The sequence below is a fragment of the Anomaloglossus baeobatrachus genome, chromosome 5 (genome assembly GCF_048569485.1).
Source record: "Anomaloglossus baeobatrachus isolate aAnoBae1 chromosome 5, aAnoBae1.hap1, whole genome shotgun sequence".
NCBI classification, from domain to species: Eukaryota; Metazoa; Chordata; class Amphibia; order Anura; family Aromobatidae; genus Anomaloglossus; species Anomaloglossus baeobatrachus.
Genome location: NC_134357.1, coordinates 249,976,684 through 249,995,799, shown reverse-complemented (window position 1 = coordinate 249,995,799; position 19,116 = coordinate 249,976,684). Strand labels below are relative to the sequence as shown.

Here is a 19,116-nt window from a genome sequence, read left to right as displayed (position 1 = left end):
GTGACTGGGAATGGCTGTACGGTTTATGGATTTGTATGAGTGCAGGCTTTGGACAGCTCCCTGCCTCCCTATACACAACACAGAACATGTGCCGGCCATGATACCGCCTCCCCCCTCACACGCCATTGTCGCTGTGACAGAAGGACCCGTCTTGGCGCCTCAGCACCGGGTACCAGCGATTAGCGGCTGAGCAGTGAGCACTGCTTGGCGCGCATGCGTGGTGCTGTGTGGGGGAGACAAGCTGGAGTCGGCGCCGCGCACGCAGCTGGTCCCTCCTTCCCCGATCTCCTGGCCCAGATTTACTAAACAAAGGCTGCGGAGTGTGAGGTGCAGGTCAGTGATGGCTGAACATCCTAGCACTATGTGCAGGCTGCAGGTCATTGTCATTGTGCATGCATAGAGGTAAGCACTACATTGCCTCCTTTACAGGAGGAGGTTGGGGTCAGTCATTCATCCTCACATGATGTAGATTACAGGTGATGTCATTACAAGTAATGCAGGCTGCCCTCCTCATCACAGGGGTACCAGCTCACCCTCCTCATCACAGGGGTACCAGCTCACCCTCCTCATCACAGGGGTACCAGCTCACCCTCCTCATCACAGGGGTACCAACTCATCCTCCTCATCGCAGGGGTACCAGCTCACCCTCCTCATCATAGGGGTACCAGCTCACCCTCCTCATCACAGGGGTACCAGCTCACCCTCCTCATCACAGGGGTACCAACTCATCCTCCTCATCGCAGGGGTACCAGCTCACCCTCCTCATCACAGGGGTACCAGCTCACCCTCCTCATCATAGGGGTACCAACTCATCCTCCTCATCACAGGGGTACCAGCTCACCCTCCTCATCATAGGGATACCAGCTCACCCTCCTCATCACAGGGGTACCAGCTCTCCCTCCTCATCGCAGGGGTACCAGCTCATCCTCCTCACCACAGGGATACCAGCTCACCCTCCTCATCACAGGGGTACCAACTCACCCTCCTCATCATAGGGGTACCAGCTCATCCTCCTCATCGCAGGAGTACCAGCTCATACTCCTCATCGCCAGAGTTCCAGCTCACCCTCCTCTTCACAGGGGTACCAGCTCATACTCCTCATCACAGGGGTACCAGCTCATCCTGCTCATCGCAGGGGTACCAGCTCATACTCCTCATCGCAGGAGTACCAGCTCACCCTCTTCATCACAGGGGTACCAGCCCACCCTCCTCATCACAGGGGTACCAGCTCATTTTCCTCATCATCGCATGGGTACCAGCTGCCCTCATCATCACAGGGGTACCAGCTCACCCTCCTCATCACAGGGGTACCAGCTCACCCTCCTCATCACAGGGGTACCAGCTCACCCTCCTCATCACAGGGATACCAGCTCACCCTCCTCATCACAGGGGTACCAACTCGCCCTCTTCATCGCAGGGGTACCTGCTCGTCCTCCTCATCACAGGAGTACCAGCTCACTCTCCTCATCGCAGGAGTACCAGCTGTCCTTATCGTAAGGGTACCAGCTCTTCCTCCTCATCTCAGGGGTACCAGCTGCCCTCATCGTAAGGACTCCTGCTCGTCCTCCTCATTGCCGGGGTACCAGCTCACCCTCCTCATCGCAGGGGTACCAGCTGTCCTCGTCGTAGGGGTATCAGCCCGCACTCCTCATCACAGCGGCACCAGCTCACCCTCCTCATCACAGGAGTACCAGCTCGCACTCCTCATTACAGGGGTACCAGCTCACCCTCCTCATCACAGGGGTACCAGCTCATCCTCCTCATCGCAGGAGTACCAGCTCATACTCCTCATCGCCGGAGTTCCAGCTCACCCTCCTCTTCACAGGGGTACCAGCTCATACTCCTCATCACAGTGGTACCAGCTCATCCTCCTCATCGCAGGGGTACCAGGTCATACTCCTCATCGCAGGAGTACCAGCTCACCCTCCTCATCACAGGGGTACCAGCTTATTGTCCTCATCGCATGGGTACCAGCTGCCCTCATCATCACAGGGGTACCAGCTCACCCTCCTCATCACAGGGGTACCAGCTCATCCTCCTCATCACAGGGGTACCAGCTCACCCTCCTCATCACAGGGATACCAGCTCACCCTCCTCATCACAGGGGTACCAACTCACCCTCTTCATCATAGGGGTACCAGCTCGCCCTCCTCATCGCAGGAGTACCAGCTCACTCTCCTCATCGCAGGAGTACCAGCTGTCCTTATCGTAAGGGTACCAGCTCTTCCTCCTCATCTCAGGGGTACCAGCTGCCCTCATCGTAAGGACTCCTGCTCGCCCTCCTCATTGCCGAGGTACCAGCTCACCCTCCTCATCGCAGGGGTACCAGCTGTCCTCGTCGTAGGGGTATCAGCCCGCACTCCTCATCGCAGCGGCACCAGCTCACCCTCCTCATCACAGGAGTACCAGCTGTCCTCATCGCAGGGGTACCAGCTGTCCATATTGTAGGGGCACCAGCTTACCCTCCTCATCGCAGGGGTATCAGCTCGCACTCCTTATCACAGGGGTACCAGCTCATCCTCCTCATTGTAGGGGTACCAGCTGCCCTCCTCATTGCAGGGGTTCCAGCTCGCTCTCCTCATCGCAGGGGTACCAGCTCGCCCTCTTCATGGCAGGGGTACCAGCTCACTCTCCTTATCGCAGGGGTACCAGCTGCCCTCCTCATCACAGGGGTACCAGCTCGCTTTCCTCATCACAGGGGTACCAGCTCGCTTTCCTCATCGCAGAGGTACTAGCTCACACTCCTCATCGCAGGGGTACCAGCTTGCCCGCCTTATCACTAGGGTACCAGCTCACCCTCCTCATCACAGGGGTACTAGCACATCCTCCTCATCGCAGGGGTACCAGCTGCCCTCATCATCGCATGTGTAACAGCTCGCCCTCTTCATCGCAGGAGTACTAGCTCACCCTTCTCATCTCAGGGGTACCAGCTGCCCTCCTCATTGCAGGGGTGCCAGCTGCCCTCCTCAGCTCTTACATGTGAGCATGATCATTTTGGTTCCGCTCACATAAAGAGAGACAGTTCATTTGGATCCCTATTAAAGGAAACCTGTCATGTAAAAAAAACGCTATTAACCTGCAGATTTTGGGTTAATCTTCAGGTTAATAGTGTTTTAACACCGTACAGCTGCTGCACCCAGAACCCTGCTGATCTTTATTCCTCCCGGCAGCTTTAGGCTTTATCATAATGGCGTGGATGGATCAGTTTCAGCCACCACTCACTAAATAATGAGCGGCAGCTTTAACTTCGACCAGATACTGACCGACAGTCACTCAGCATTATATCAGTACAGAACCAGGTGTCAGTCAGTGCCGGGCGTGGTTACAGCCACTGCGCACTGTATACTGAGTGGTGACTGAAACCGTGCCTGCCGCTTCCCTATGACTGAAAGCCCGAGGCTGTCAGGAGGAATGAAGTTTATTTCCTCCCGACATCGGGGCTTTTAATTTGCATAAAACTCGAGAAAAAAACACAAAAAAAAAAAAAACACAGCAAAAGTGCGCCAGATGATGTAGCCTTGGCTGTGCTGCCACCGCACCATCAGGCCATACCTTACAGGCTTCATTCACAAAACCAAGTAGTGGCCATAATTTATATTTTCGTCTTTATGGCTGAAATTCCTGACACGACCATGACTGACCTGAATGATAGCCTGATGCATGACTATGCGATTGTTAGTTTAGATCTGGAGACCCACTGTCAGGCTGGGAATTTTGGTTGTAATGTGGACTGTAAAATATGGCCGCTATATGGTGGTGTTGATTCAACATTCGTCATTGAATGATCTAGCATTTTGGTAACCTAATAGTCATTAGTGGAGTGGTCAGGGTGATTGTAAAGGCTAACTGAGTCAAAACTAAAAGTTTATATGGTGTCACTCTTCAACTTAATCTTTGTATTTGCTGGCAATGTTCTTGCATGTTCTACTGCATCATTTCCACCTAACATATGGTTTGTGTACGTTAGGAACTGCAAAATGGAGCAGCCACCTTGTTCGGAGGAGGTCAAAAGTCTGGACCAAATCTCCGGAAAGATCTTAAATCTTACGATGGAGATAATCAGCCTCCTGACAGGAGAGGTGAGTTACATCTCTTGTTATGACCCTGGTGCTTCTTTGTAGATGTTTTCCTAGAGTCTTCAGATCATCTCATATCTGAGAATATTTACCAATCGAGGCTGTGGATTTCTAGATGTATATACAGTACCATACTTATCATTTTAATAAGACGCATTGGATTATAAGACGCACCCCAAATTTAGAGAGGAAAAATAAAAAATGGGGTCCGTTTTATAATTTGGTGCTGCCTTACCACAGGAAGCAGGGGCAGTGGTGGAGTAGGGCGATGCTGCGGGCAGTACAGTGGGTGTCCCAAATGCTCGCTGCAGGCACTGTGAGGCAGGAGGAACATCCAGAAGCTGTCAGCGATTTGGGGTTCAAAGAAATGGTGCCCTGAGTCAGCGCATGCGCAGATAGAGCTCTCAGCGCAATGACAAGCTGAGATCGCAACTGCGCATGCGCCACCTCCGGGCACCATTTTCCTTAAGTCCACTGCAGGGAATCAATGGGCTGGAGGCGGCGCGTGCGCAGATGAGATATTGGGCCAAGAGCTCCATTTGCACACATGCTGAGTCTGGACGCCATTATTTGAAGCCTGCATCGCCAACATTTTCAGAATGGTGACCCCTGCCTCACTGCTCGCAGGACAGCGCCCAACACCGCCTCCACCACCACTCACAGGTAAGCTACAATTGGGTTTATAAAACGCACCCCTGATTTTTCACCCACAATTTTGTTAGGAAAAGTGTATCTTATAATCTGAAACACAGTATGTATGTATACATGTAAAGATATACAGTTCATGAGCTCAGTGTAAGCAAGGCTTTATAAGATTGTTACCTTAATATCACCAGAAAACATGATTTAGGGTGTGAGCCCACAGTGTCTTTTTCAGGTCATTTCCTCCTTCTTTGTTGCATCATTTTTGAGTAATTTAAATTATTGGTGAAAAAATGCAAACAAAAACACGTCAAATATGTACGTTTATGCAGTGATTTTCCTGCAAATACTGTTTTATTGTACAGAAGAATCTACTGTAAATACTCAACGTGTGCACATAGCCTTATTCTTGTCCTTATTGAAATCTGTGTGTTTGTAGGAATATACTGTGGTGAAGAAATCAGCTGACATCTTGACTAATGTGGTAGAAATTGTGAGTCCAACTGCTTCACATGATAGAGACCATGACAAGAAGATCATGGAACTCACTACCAAGATCATGCAGCTGCTGACTGGAGAGGTGAGGAGCAACACTTGGGCACTGTCCATCGACTTCCATTGAGAATTCTAGTAGTCTCTATTTTATTATCTCACTTTCAGGCCTGTTTTCACGCGTCAGTGAAAAACACACACGTTTTTCACTGATGTGCTAAAGGTACGTATGTCCCGGCGTGTGTCGTGATTTTGGCACACATGTGATCTCCCTGTGCTATCCGTGATAATACACGGAGATCGGGCACTTATACTCACCTGTCCACACCGCTGCTGTCCGTGGTGCTGATATCTCCCGTGATGCTGTGTCCGGCCGCCGCTGTCTCCCCTCTGCAGCTACTTCTGGGTTGGCTGTGCAGGGAATATGTATGAGCATATATAGCTCGCCTGGAAGCAGGAGACTGCTGTGGCTGAAAACAGTATCGCTGGGGATAGTTAAATTTAAAAAGTTTTTTATTTTAAATGTACGTGATTTTTCTGGTACGTGTTTCACGGATCACACCATAGTGTGGTCCGTGATACATCAGTGATACCAGAAAAAAGAGGACTTGACTCCGTGCGGAGCACACAGACACGTGTGTACACCGCACGGAAACACGTCAGTGAGAAATCACTGCAGTGTGCGCAGACCCTTTGATTTTAATGTGCATGTCCATGATTCCGGTACGTATAAAAACAGTAACATACATACCAGAATCACTGACGTGTGAAGGGGGCCCGATGATCCAGAAAAAGGCATATCATTTTTGTAAAGAGGAACTTGCTTTAAAATATTTTTGCTTAAAATTAATTCTAACAGCTTGTAAAACTGAAATGCATACATGGAGATGTGAAATGTCAAGTAATTCAGCTCCTTGAATAGTGGTCCCCATAAGAAATGGCATTGTTTTGCCAGAAATATATATAGTATTCAATTAGTAGAGAACACTTCAGCCCCTCAGTAGTAGAGCAGCAATGACTAGTACATGTGACATTATACAGCATGTGTATGAGGAAGACTGGGGTTGTTATGTTTCAGGTCCCTCTGAAGAATGGAGATATTGCCGTGTACTTCACTACAGATGAGTGGGAATATTATAAAGAACATGAAGATTTTTATAACAGCCCAGCCATGGTATCGGCACGGTCTCTCCGATTACAGCGTAAGTAGAACGTTCAATTATAGTTGTGGTAGATGCACCGGATAGGGTGTGGGCTCCTAAACCCTTATTTTGATGAAAAGGTTAAAGCTATGTGTCCACGGGAGAATGTAGCTGCGGATTTTTCTGCATCAAAATCCGCAGCTTTCCCGCAAAATCCGCACCTTTACAAAGGTGCGGATTTGCCGCGGATTTGCTGCGGATTTGATGCGGATTTTGGTGCGGATTTTTTTTTTTCCCCCCCAATTTTAAAGCCAAAATCCGGATGAAAATCCGCAACAATAATTGACATGTTGCAGATTTTTCCAGATCAAAATCCGCACGAAATCCGCTGCGGAAAAATCCGCAGCGTGGGCACAGCATTTCCAAAATGCCATAGAAATGGCTGGGAAGTGCCTGTGCTGCAGATTTTCGGGAAATCCGCGGCTTTTCCGCGAGAAATCCGCAGAAAAATCCGCGCATTTTCCGCAGCGTGGGCACATAGCCTAAGGCTATGTGCCCACGCTGCGGATTTACCGCGGATTTTGCCGCGGATTTGCCGCGGATTTACCGCGGATTTTCCGAAAATCTACAGCAGCGGCACTTCCAAGCCATTTCAATGGCATTTTGGAAATGCTGTGTCCATGCTGCGGATTTTTCCGCGGCGGATTTGCCGCGGATTTTGATCCGGAAAAATCTGCAGCATGTCAATTATTGTTGCGGATTTTGGTGCGGATTTTGGGTATAGAATGGGGAAAAAAAATCCGCATCAAAATCCGCGGCAAATCCGCGGCAAATCCACGGCAAATCCACGGCAAAAATAAGGTGCGGATTTTCCGCGAAAGTCATGGATTTTCATGCAGAAAAATCCGCAGGTACATTCTACCGTGGACACATAGCCTAATACTATCGTTCACCTAACACATTTTTTTTTTTTTTTGCATGATAAATTTCCGTACCTGTGTGTGATTATGTATTGAACATTAAATATAAGATAAGTCAGTCAAAATCGGTCATTTTCGACCATTTTGCCTTGACCATTGTTATAAAAGGAGTATATCTGCTAAAATAATAATCTGTCTAGTTGAAAGCTTGTGGCCATTGTCATATGAAACAAAAAGTTTATACTCGTGGCATGATTGAATGATTATGGCCAAGCATTCACCATGTTGCGTAAGTGCATCACAGACATTTTTTTTTAAGTATGTCCCTGATCTGTAAGGCTATTTCCATATAAAGTTTTTTTTTTTCACACATTAAAAAACGTAGTTTCTCAGGTGAAAACCACTTCAGAAAATGCTCCTTTTTACAAGTTTTTAATGTCTTGAAGAGGTTTTGAAGAATTATTTTCAGGCTTTTGATTTAACAGTACCTACAGTGCTGGCCAAAAGTATTGGCACCCCTGCAATTCTGTCAGATAATACTCAGTTTCTTCTTGAAAATGATTGCAATCACAAATTCTTTGGTATTATTATCTTCATTTAATTTGTCTTCAATGAAAAAAAATAAAAAAAATTGTCATAAAGCCAAATTGGATATAATTCCACACCAAACAAAAAAGGGGGTGGACAAAAGTATTGGCATAGTTTGAAAAATCATGTGATGCTTCTCTAATTTGTATAATTAACAGCACCTGTAACTTACCTGTGGCACCTAACAGGTGTTGGCAATAACTAAATCACACTTCCAGCCAGTTGACATGAATTAAAGTTGACTCAACCTCTGTCCTGTGTCCTTGTGTGTACCACATTGAGCATGGAGAAAAGAAAGAAGACCAAAGAACTGTCTGAGGACTTGAGAATCAAATTGTGAGGAAGCATGAGCAATCTCAAGGCTACAAGTCCATCTCCAAAGACCTGAAAGTTCCTGTGTCTACGGTGCGCAGTGTCATCAAGAAATTTAAAGCCCATGACACTGTGGCTAACCTCCCTAGATGTGGAAGGAAAAGAAAAATTGACAAGAGATTTCAACGCAAGATTGTGCGGATGGTGGATAAAGAACCTCGACTAACATCCACACAAGTTCAAGCTGCCCTGCAGTCCGAGGGTACAACAGTGTCAACCCGTACTATCCGACGGCGTCTGAATGAAAAGGGACTGTATGGTAGGATACCCAGGAAGACCCCACTTCTTACCCCGAGACATAAAAAAGCCAGGCTGGAGTTTGCCAAAACTTACCTGAGAAAGCCTAAAACGTTTTGTAAGAATGTTCTCTGGTCAGATGAGACAAAAGTAGAGCTTTTTGGGAAAAGCCATCAACATAGAGTTTACAGGGGAAAAAAAAGAGGCATTCAAAGAAAAGAACACGGTCCCTACAGTCAAACATCGCGGAGGTTCCCTTGATGTTTTGGGGTTGCTTTGCTGCCTCTGGCACTGGACTGCTTGACCGTGTGCATGGCATTATGAAGTCTGAAGACTACCAACAAATTTTGCAGCATAATGTAGGGCCCAGTGTGAGAAAGCTGGGTCTTCCTCAGAGGTCATGGGTCTTCCAGCAGGACAATGACCCAAAACACACTTCAAAAAGCACTAGAAAATGGTTTGAGAGCAAGCACTGGAGACTACTAAAGTGGCCAGCAATGAGTGCAGACCTGAATCCCATGGAACACCTGTGGAGAGATCTCAAAATGGCAGTTTGGAGAAGGCACCCATCAAATCTCAGGGACCTGGAGCAGTTTGCCAAAGAAGAATGGTCTAAAATTCCAGCAGAGCATTGTAAGAAACCCATTGATGGTTACCGGAAGCGGTTGTTCGCAGTTATTTTAGCTAAAGGTTGTGCAACCAAGTATTAGGCTAACGGGTACTTTGCACATTGCGACATCGCAGGTGCGATGTCGGTGGGGTCATGTCGAAAGTGACGCACTTCCGTGCGTTGCTCCCGACATCGTAGTGTGTAAATCCTAGATGATACGATTAACGAGCGCAAAAGCGTCGTAATCGTATCATCGGTGCAGGGTCGTGGAAAACCATAATTAAGCTGCAGCGACGGTACGATGTTGTTCCTCGCTCCTGCGGCAGCACACATTGCTGTGTGTAAAGCCGCAGGAGCGAGGAACATCACCTTACCTGCCTCCAGCAGCTCACGCCGACTATGCGGAAGGAAGGAGGTGGGCGGGATGTTTACGTCCCGCTCAGCTCCACCCATCCGCTTATATTGGTCGCCTGCCGTGTGACGTTGCTATGACGCCGCACGACCTGCCCCCTTAATAAGGAGGCGGTTCGCCGGCCAGAGCGACGTCGCAGGGGAGGCGAGTGCGTGTGAAGCTGCCGTAGCGATAATATTCGCTACAGCAGCTATCACTAGATATCGCGACGGGGGCGGGGACTATCGCGCTCGGCATCGCAAGTATCGGCTTGCGATGTCGCAGCGTGCAAAGCCCGCCTAAGGGTGCCAATACTTTTGTCTGGTCCATTTTTGGAGTTTGTGTGAAATGATCAATGGTTTGATTTTTATTTCATTCTCTTTTGTGTTTTTTCATTGCAAGCAAAATAAATGAAGATATTAAGACCAAAGAATTTGTGATTGCAATCATTTTCAAGAAGAAACTGAGTATTATCTGACAGAATTGCAGGGGTGCCAATACTTTTGGCCAGCACTGTAGTCTGGCGCGGATTTCTGCAAGATCCACTTCAAAGAAGTGATATGTGCTTTATATTTTTGCTAAACTCCTCATGTGGACAGCAAAGTGGATTTCCCATAAAAATGAGTAGAAATTGTTTTTTGAAGAGGATTTTTGAGTGGATCTGCTCTAAGGCTCTGTCCGCACACTGCATCATAGTGCATTTTGCATCTTGAGTGCAACTTTTTATCCTGTGTTCACAGAAACAAAGCATTGACTTTTTGCTGCGTTTTTTAATGCGTTTTTTTTAAAGGAAACACAAAATATAATAGGATAGGATAATTGATAGATAGCTAGAATAGATACAGTAGATAGAAAAAAATAGAAAGAAATAACAGAATAGAGGGATAGCTAGCTTGGCCAGCTGTTTTTTTAATTATATTCTGGTAAAAAAAATGACATGGGGTTCCCCCCATTTTTTCATATCCAGCACAGGAATAGCAGCAGCTGTGGGCTGCAACCCTCAGCTCCCTGCTGTACCTTGGCTGGTTATGAAAAATAGAAGGTATCCCACACTTATTTTGTTTTTAAATAATTTTGATTTATTTAAAAAAAAAAAAAAGGACGTGGAGTCCCCCCGTTTTTGCATAAACCAGCTAAGGTACAGCAGACAACTGGAATTTGATATTATTAGTGTGGGAAGTGCCATGGTTATTTGGCCCTTTTTAGCCTAACAATAGCAGCCCACAGCCGCCCCAGAAGTGGCGCATCCATTAGATGTGCCAATTCTGGAGCTCGACCCGGCTCTTCTCGTTGCCCTGGTGTGGTGGCAATTGGGGTAATAAGAAGTTAATGGCAGCCTACAGCTCCATCTAAGCCACAGATTAGTAATGGGAGGTGTCTATGAGACCCCCCCATCACTAATCTGTAAGTAAAAGTAAATAAACCCAAAAACCCCAAAAATCCTTTATTTGAAATAAGACAAAAAAGCACCCATTTTCACCCCTGCATTAACCCCAAAAACAACCCTGCAGGTCCAACGTAATCCACACGAGGTTCCACGACGATTCATCTCTGCTACATCTGAAGCTCACAGCGAGCACCATAGAACATGACTGCCACTGTGAGGTGCAGGCAGAGACTGAGCCACGATTAGCGGTGACATCACTCAGGTTATCTGCGGTCCCAGCTGAAGGTTCCCACGGTCACAATCATCGCTGATTTCGATGAAAGCACTTCATTCCCCTGTTTACTGAAATAAGAATGAGGCCTACTAAGCAAAGAACACAGTAAAACAGTCAATTATGGTGGAGACTCAAAGATGTTTTTGGATTGTTCTGCTGCCTCTGGCAGTGGTGCCTTGACTGTCTGCAAGCCATCATGAAATCTGAAGATTACCAAAGGATTTAGGTTTGCAATGTAGTGCCCAGTGTCAGAATGCTGGGTTTGTGTCCTAGGTCATGGGTAGTGATGGGCGGACTTGTTGATAGCCGTGACTTGCGGACCTAACCGAATTTTTAAAAAATCTGGTTCCGGTCTGGAATTGATCCCGGATATCTGACCGGACGCCGATCCCCATATAAGTCTATGGGGACCAGAATCTGTCACATAAAAATGGTGGTAGAAGGTATAGGGGAATTGGAGCAAGTGCTTCATACTTACCGAGTCTCTGGCGTGGCTTTAACTGCACTCTTGTCCACTTGTTCTCTTCCGGGGCCACTTATTATTGCTCATTCATATTCATTGCATCCCTCACCCGTCCTGTCGTCTGTGGTTGGTTGCAGACAGATGCGCCCCCAGCCTGTATGACAAAGTCTGACTGCAACCAGTCACAAATGAAGAGTCAAATATTCATGCACCGGTACTTTAGTATAGTACCAGAGCAACCAACCTTGGATAAGACCTTATTAGATTTTAGGTTAACCTCTTATCTCTTCAGCTTTGGAGACTGCAAGCTGTTTCAGCCTGACTGACATACTTCTCCAGGCGCTACTTACTTAGAGACCTTGAGAAAGACTGGTTGCTCTGTTACTATAATAAAGTACCGAGAGGGGGGAGCCAGCACTGCCTATGAATGGCATGCAACAAATAAAAAGTGTAAAATTCACAAATTCATTCCTACTGTACTATAATGCAAAATGAGATTTTTCCCAAACAATTGATTAATAATTTGAGCCACCCCTGCCACATCACGGCAAATCTCAATAGGGGGGTCCTACTCTATATGATACAATTTACCATTGTCCCATACAGCCTCCTAAATATTTTAATAAGCAGAACCATATAAAAGCAACACATATACCTGTGACATCTCATAACCGCTCCCATGTTGCAAAGACAGACAACAACTGCGAATAAAGGCAGTCCAGTTGCCAGCATATGCAGCAAGGCCACACACACCAGCACAATGTCAGAACTGAGCCCTCACAGTGTCAGACCAGCAAACATGGATGAGGGCGGAACAGGCCCAAGTAAATGATGCTTAATAAATGATGCCTGTGGAACAGGGTGAGGTGGTTGAGTGTGAACAACCACCAACATTAGTTTTGATAGTAACAGTGTAAAATTCACAAATGCATTCCTACTGTACTATAATTCAAATTCTGAGATGTCACAGGTATAAGTGTTGCTTTTATATGGTTTTACTTATTAAAATATTTAGGAGGCCGTATGGCACAATGGTAAATTATATAACATAGAGTAGGACCCCTCTATTGAGATTTGTCATGACGTGACAAGGGTGTCTCAAATTATTGATGAATTGTTTGGGAAAAATCTCTTTTTGCATTATAGTACAGTAGGAATGAATTTGTGAATTTTACACTTTTTATTTGTTGCATGCCATTCATAGGCAGTGCTGGCTCCCCCCTCTCTGTTATAAAGTACCGTTGCTTGAATATTTGACTCTTCATTTGTGGAACTGAGATAATCAACTACATATTGTTTTGCTGGCAGTGTATGCAGAGATAGTCCTAAATATTGCAGTCAGTCACAGGCGCTGTCTGCGGGTCACTGTGAATTGGAGTAAAAATAAAGAAAAAATTAGCGTCGGGTCCCCCCACATTATGATATCCAACACCGATAAAATAGTCAGCTACAGGCTGCAGCCCCCAGCCGTGTGCTTACCTTGGCTGTGTATAAGAGGAACCGCATGCAGCTTTTTTTTTTAATTATTTAAATGAATAATTTAAAAAACAGCGTGCAGTCCCCCCAATTTTGATATCCAGCTTTGATAAAGCCCAATAGCTGGGGGCTGGTATTCTCAGGCAGGGGAGACCAGTGCTTATTGGGCCCTCCCCAACTTAAATATAGCAACCTTTAGCCTCCTGGAATTACCGCAGTGACCCGCAGAGAGCGCCTGTGATTGGTTGCAGTCAGACGCTGTCACACAGGGTGGGGGTGGATCTAACTGCTACCAATCACAGACGCCAGGATGGCTGGTTGGCGGGGAAAGTAGTGCATATGGATGATCAATAAAGCCACGGGAGCAGTTACAGCCACTCCGGAGACTCGGTAAGTATGAAGCACTTGCTTCATTCTTAGTTTCTTTATTTTTCATTCCATTTACTTTTTTTTATTTCCCGAGTTGCCAGACCCGCATCATTAGCTGGAATTCCCTGAGAATTCCAGACCTGGGTTTGGCACTCGGATACTTTGGAAACCGCGCGGATCCGGACTTTTACAGTCCAGGTCCGCCCATCACTAGTCATGGGTCTTCAGGTAGGACAATGACCCCAACCATACTTTAATAAGCACCCAGAAATAGATAGAAACAAAATTGGAAAGTTCTGAAGTGGCCAGCAATGAGTCCAGATCTAAATCCCATTGAACACCTGTGGAGAGATCTTAAAATTGCTGTTGGGAGAAGGCACTCTTCAAATATAGACCTGGAGCAGTTTGCAAAAGAAGAGTCCAAAATTCCAGGTGAAAGGTGTAAGAATCTTGTTGATGGTTATAGGAAGCAAGTGCAGTTATTAAGTTGATGGTGCCAATAGTTTTGTTCAGCCCATTTTTTGGAGTTTCATGTAAAATTATGTCCAATTTGCCTTTTAATATCTGGGCGTGTTTTTGTATTGCTCCAATACACAAAGGAAATAAAATGTATATATAACAAAACCTGTAAGTGCAATCATTTTCTGGTAGAAATATTTCATATTCTGGAACAATTTGAGGCTATGTGCCCACGGGAGTTTGTATCTGCGGATATATCCGCAGGTACATACACAGGTTTCCCGCAGCTGCTCGCTGGTAGTACAGCGAAATAGCTGCGGTAAACCTGCGGGCATTTGTGCGACTTACCTGCGGAAGTCCCGGCCCTATGTCCATAGTGGAGGGCCGGGATTTCGCAGGAAATTCCGCAGAAATAATTGACATCCAATTATATGTGGCTGCGGGACATCCGCATTATGTTCCGCAGCCGCACATATCCGCAGCATGGACACAGCACTCCCCATGTCCCATAGGATAACATGGGGAGTGTCTGTACATGCTAAAACCTGCAGATTTATCTAGAAAATCCGGGGATTTTCCGCAGATAAATCTGCAGGTTTAATTTCCCATTTTTTTCTTACCGGAACTTGATATTGTTACAGAGATACCTGCTCAGCTCCTACCATGGGCTGTGTTACCATGGACGGTGCTGTTTGCATGTGGAGCACGTTACCTCCAGCTGGTCCGGACCAGAACTTACAGGTGACTATAGGTCATACATAATTATGCTTAGACACTATATAAGATGATTTGATGTTAAATTGTGCACCACTTTTTGTCCCTGATGAAGCCTACTGGCGATACGCGTGGGGCATATCCCAGGGTCTCTACAGCTTGCAGCTGATACATGTAGACGGGTTACTACTGGTCTGTATGTTTGGTTGGGGCCACTTTGTATTTTCAGCCTCCTTCTATGCTTGAGATCCTTTTACCTTAGGAGGTTATGGGTTGTGGCTGGCTCCAACAGATATGCTGATTGCTCTTACTCTATTTATAGTTGATTGTATGGAATGTTGTAAACTATGGTGATTTTGCATGCTTATTGACCACTGCAAACATTCCATTTATAACACTGCTGTAATTTATGGAGAGACCCTGGTGTGGGTATATGTTTTTAAGTATGTTTTAATTGTTTATGCAATTCAATAAAATTCTATTTATTTATATGATAGTTGGGTGTGCTTCCTGGTTATGCAGTACTTTTTCTCTTCCCCTTCAGTAATTTCCCATGGGTACATATCCTAAAGGGTGCCAACACTTTTGGCCATGACTGTGTGTATAGTGATCCATGCTGTTAGCATTGATATTGTGTAAAGGTTGGGGGTCTGTTAAAGGGAATCCGTCACTTGGTTTTTGCTGTGTAATCTGAGAGTAGTATGACATAAAAGCAGAGTGCCTGATTCCAGCAATGTGTCACTGACTGGGCTGCACCCTGTAATTTCAATAAAAGCAGTTTTATCTATAGGAGATTATCACTAGAGGACTAGGTGTTATGTGCCATGTTTTTCTCCTGCTCTTTGTAATCCCCACCCCATCACTGATTGGCAGCTTTCTGCCTATGCACAGTAAGCTGCTAGTCTTGTGGTTGAAATTACACATAGCTGGACAATCAGAATAGCTAGAACTACAGAAGAAAAAACGAATGTTACCAAAACTGCAGCAAGCGGCCCAGTAAGTGTGTATGTCACTACATCATGCTGCTTTCAGATAACCTACAAAAACCTGGTAACAAGTTCACGTTAAGGTTTCTGTTAAAAAAAAAATAGGTCAGCATTTTTTAAATACTCTAATCCTGAAATGCAATCAATCTTTTTGTTTACAGGTCGAGCAGCTCTCAAGGATACAACCACTAGTAAACCACAACAACCAAAGGTAAAACCACCACGAAAGAAACGAAAATACGTGAGGAGAAAGGTCAAGAGGTCAACGTCCCGTAGAAACTTATATGGGCAAGATGAAGATTGGCATCTTCCGGAAGACTATACATCTGACACCAATGCCGACCACATGATCACAAAGAGTGATGATGATGAAGTCTATGACAGTTTTTCTGTTAAATGTAGAGAGTGTGGCAAAATGTTCCAGAACAAAGCTGCCTACTTATCCCACCAAAAGACTCACACCCGCGTGTTCAGCTGTAACATCTGTGGTAGCTTTTTCCCTCACAAGCTACCTCTTCTTCAGCACCAAAGGACCCACACTGAATCAAAGCCGTTTTCTTGTCTCGACTGTGGAAAGCGGTTCCCCCGTCTCGTTAATTTAGAAACTCATCGGAGAATACACAGTGGTGAGAAGCCATTCTCTTGTTCTGAATGTGCAAAAAGGTTTTCCTGTGAGGCAAACCTTCTCAAACATCATAGAATTCACACAGGGGAGAAACCATTCACTTGTACTGAATGTGGAAAGTCCTTTGTTAAGAGCTCACATCTGTCCCGCCACAAGCGCATTCACACAGGGGAGAAACCCTTTCTTTGCACTGAATGTGGTAAACGCTTCACCAACAAGGAAAACTTGGTCACTCATAGGAGGTTTCATACAGGAGAGAAACCCTTTCCATGTGGCGAATGTGGCAAAAGCTTTAAGTTTAAGTCCCACCTTATGGTACATCAAAGAACACACACTGGGGAAAGGCCATTTTCTTGTGCTTACTGTGATCGACGCTTCATTGAAAGGTCCCACCTAGTCAAACACCAGCGTTCCCACACTGGTGAAAGGCCGTATTCATGTAAGCACTGTGAAAAAAGCTTTGCTCGCAGCTCACATTGTGTAAACCATGAAAAGACACACATGCGGGAGAAAAAATTTCCATGCCCCGATTGTGGGAAACGCTTTGGACTTAAGAGTCAGCTAAAGAAGCATTGGAAAACTCACTAAATAAATGTTTATTTATCATGAATGCACTAAAGGGCAATTCCAATATTGTTTTTTATTATTGTTATAAAAAGGAAGTTTTCTTAGACGACAGTACTTCAATTGACATTTTCTTGTCCTTAGATGGCAGTGTTGAAGTAGATTGTGATGGTAGAATGAATGTCTTTTAATTAGTCAGGACAATGATGAAGAGACAACCAAAGCCGAAAATGTGCTCAGAGGAGTATTGCTTTTTTGGGGGGTTGGGGAGGGGGTAATTTATTCTTATTTAAAGGGTCTTGACAGAAGACCAGTCGGCACTACTGACATGTCTGTTGTAGAACATAGTTCTTCATGAAGTAATAATTATGTACTGTATTTTCTTACAACTCTATGTTGATCCTCTGTTATTCTTGCTAGAAATTTCTAAACAGACTTCATCTCTAGGTGTTACTACTCTCCAATCAGTGCTGGCTGTGCCAGACTGTAGCAGAATGGTAAGGCCCAAGTTGTTCACGAGGAATAACGGGAACGGCACAGTGCATAGCGCTAAGAATACATGATCCAGAATAGTTACTTATTGGAGAATACAATTTGACTGATATGAACAAGTGTTCAACATTTATTTAAAAAATGAAGAAAATGTTTTTATGTAACATGTTTATTGTAATGTTGTTCACATTAAAATTCCTTTTACTATTTGGTAGTCCGACATTTGTTTTCTGCACATGTGCCGCCTCCAGTAGGCCTCTGATGTCAGGGTGGAGGGTCAGAGTGGCATTGTGGCCATACCGGGCACGAGCGATATGCTTTTGTGATGGGAGTTAAAAATTATATTAACAAGAGGAGAGAAAAGTAATAAATAAAGAATTTGTGACACAAGTTGGAATGTTCGGCTGTGGTATGGCCGGGCACTGCTAAAGGTCCCCAGGAGTTAGGTGGTAATGCACAGTGCTGAATAGTTACCTCCTCACCCCCCCTACCAGAGGCGTATCTAGGGGGGGGCTGGCGGGGCATCTGCCCCGGGCCCAGCTGTCAGGGGGGCGTTGTCAGGCTGCCTGATGCAGCGCTCCGGGAGTCTCCCCGGCGGCTGTGTGTTACCGCCCTCTGTAGTGGGAGCCGGCTATTCTCTGAGTCCAGCCGTCAAGCTGACAGCCGGTGTCAGAGAAAGTGTGGCGCGCGGCTCCTTGTGATCATTTGCATGGCCGGCGGTAGCTTTCTGCGACCTGTGCAGTGACACAGGGCGCCGGTCGGCAGACATCACTGGGGGGGGGGGATCTCCCCCTGCTTCTGGCTCTTGCACATCTCCTATCAGATTGCAGAGTGATGGGGGAGGGGCCCGCACGGCAGTGCTACATAGTGCCATGTGCTCAGCCTTTCACCCTCCCGTCCTGTGCACTCAGGCCTGTGTGCTTGGCTCGAGCACCGCAGAGGAGACAGAAGAGGAGAATGAAACCAGCGCTGATTTGCCACACATTAAGCCCTTAGTGTCCAGCTGCAGCCTCCATCTTACAGGAGGAGGGCGTTAGGCAGGAAATTGTGCTGCACCTGAGCTTACAGGAGCAACTAAGCAGCAGGTATTTATATCTGAGCTAAGTGTGTTTATGTCTAATATATATCACCATATATCTAATGTATTAGTGACTTCAATGTCCAGTGTGTGAGTGCTGTATAGAAGGTGTGAGTGCTGTATAAAAGGTGTGAGTGCTGTATAGAAGGTGTGAGTGCTGTATAGAAGGTGTGAGTGCTGTATAGAAGGTGTGAGTGCTGTATAGGTGTGAGTGCTGTATAAAAGGTGTGAGTGCTGTATACAAGGTGTGAGTGCTGTATAGAAGGTGAGTGCTGTATAGAAGGTGCGAGTGCTGTATAGAAGGTGTGAGTGCTGTATAGAAGGTACGAGTGCTGTATAGAAGGTGCGAGTGCTGTATAGAAGGTGTGAGTGCTGTATAGAAGGTACGAGTGCTGTATAAAAGGTGTGAGTGCTGTATAGAAGGTGTGAGTGCTGTATAGAAGGTGTGAGTGCTGTATAGAAGGTGCGAGTGCTGTATAGAATGTGTGAGTGCTGTATAGAAGGTGTGAGTGCTGTATAGAAGGTGCGAGTGCTGTATAGAAGGTGCGAGTGCTGTATAGAAGGTGTGAGTGCTGTATAAAAGGTGTGACTGCTGTATAGAAGGTGTGACTGCTGTATAGAAGGTGTGAGTGCTGTATAGAAGGTGTGAGTGCTGTATAGAAGGTGTGAGTGCTGTATAGAATGTGAGTGCTGTATAGAATGTGAGTGCTGTATAGAAGGTGCAAGTGCTGTATAGAAGGTGCGAGTGCTGTATAGAAG

The 19,116-nt window shown here is 46.0% G+C and overlaps 1 protein-coding gene across 1 annotated transcript; it reads left to right on the top strand.

Annotated features, from left to right (window-relative positions):
- Nucleotides 1-236: 236 nt before the first annotated feature.
- Nucleotides 237-17,486, top strand: LOC142309903 (uncharacterized). Its single transcript, XM_075347364.1, has 5 exons — nucleotides 237-402; nucleotides 3,968-4,079; nucleotides 5,158-5,298; nucleotides 6,289-6,412; nucleotides 15,760-17,486. Exons 2-5 carry the CDS (start codon nucleotides 3,978-3,980, stop codon nucleotides 16,809-16,811), a joined length of 1,419 nt encoding a protein of 472 aa, XP_075203479.1. The 5' UTR covers nucleotides 237-402; nucleotides 3,968-3,977; the 3' UTR covers nucleotides 16,812-17,486.
- The last annotated feature ends 1,630 nt before the right edge of the window (nucleotides 17,487-19,116 follow it).

Coding starts and splice junctions, on each gene's coding strand:
- LOC142309903 (XM_075347364.1), top strand. CDS start 3,978: ATGGAGCAGCCACCTTGTTCGGAGGAGGTCAAAAGTCTGGACCAAATC. Junction 4,080..5,157: donor TCAGCCTCCTGACAGGAGAG/GTGAGTTACATC, acceptor GTGTGTTTGTAG/GAATATACTGTGGTGAAGAA. Junction 5,299..6,288: donor TGCAGCTGCTGACTGGAGAG/GTGAGGAGCAAC, acceptor GTTATGTTTCAG/GTCCCTCTGAAGAATGGAGA.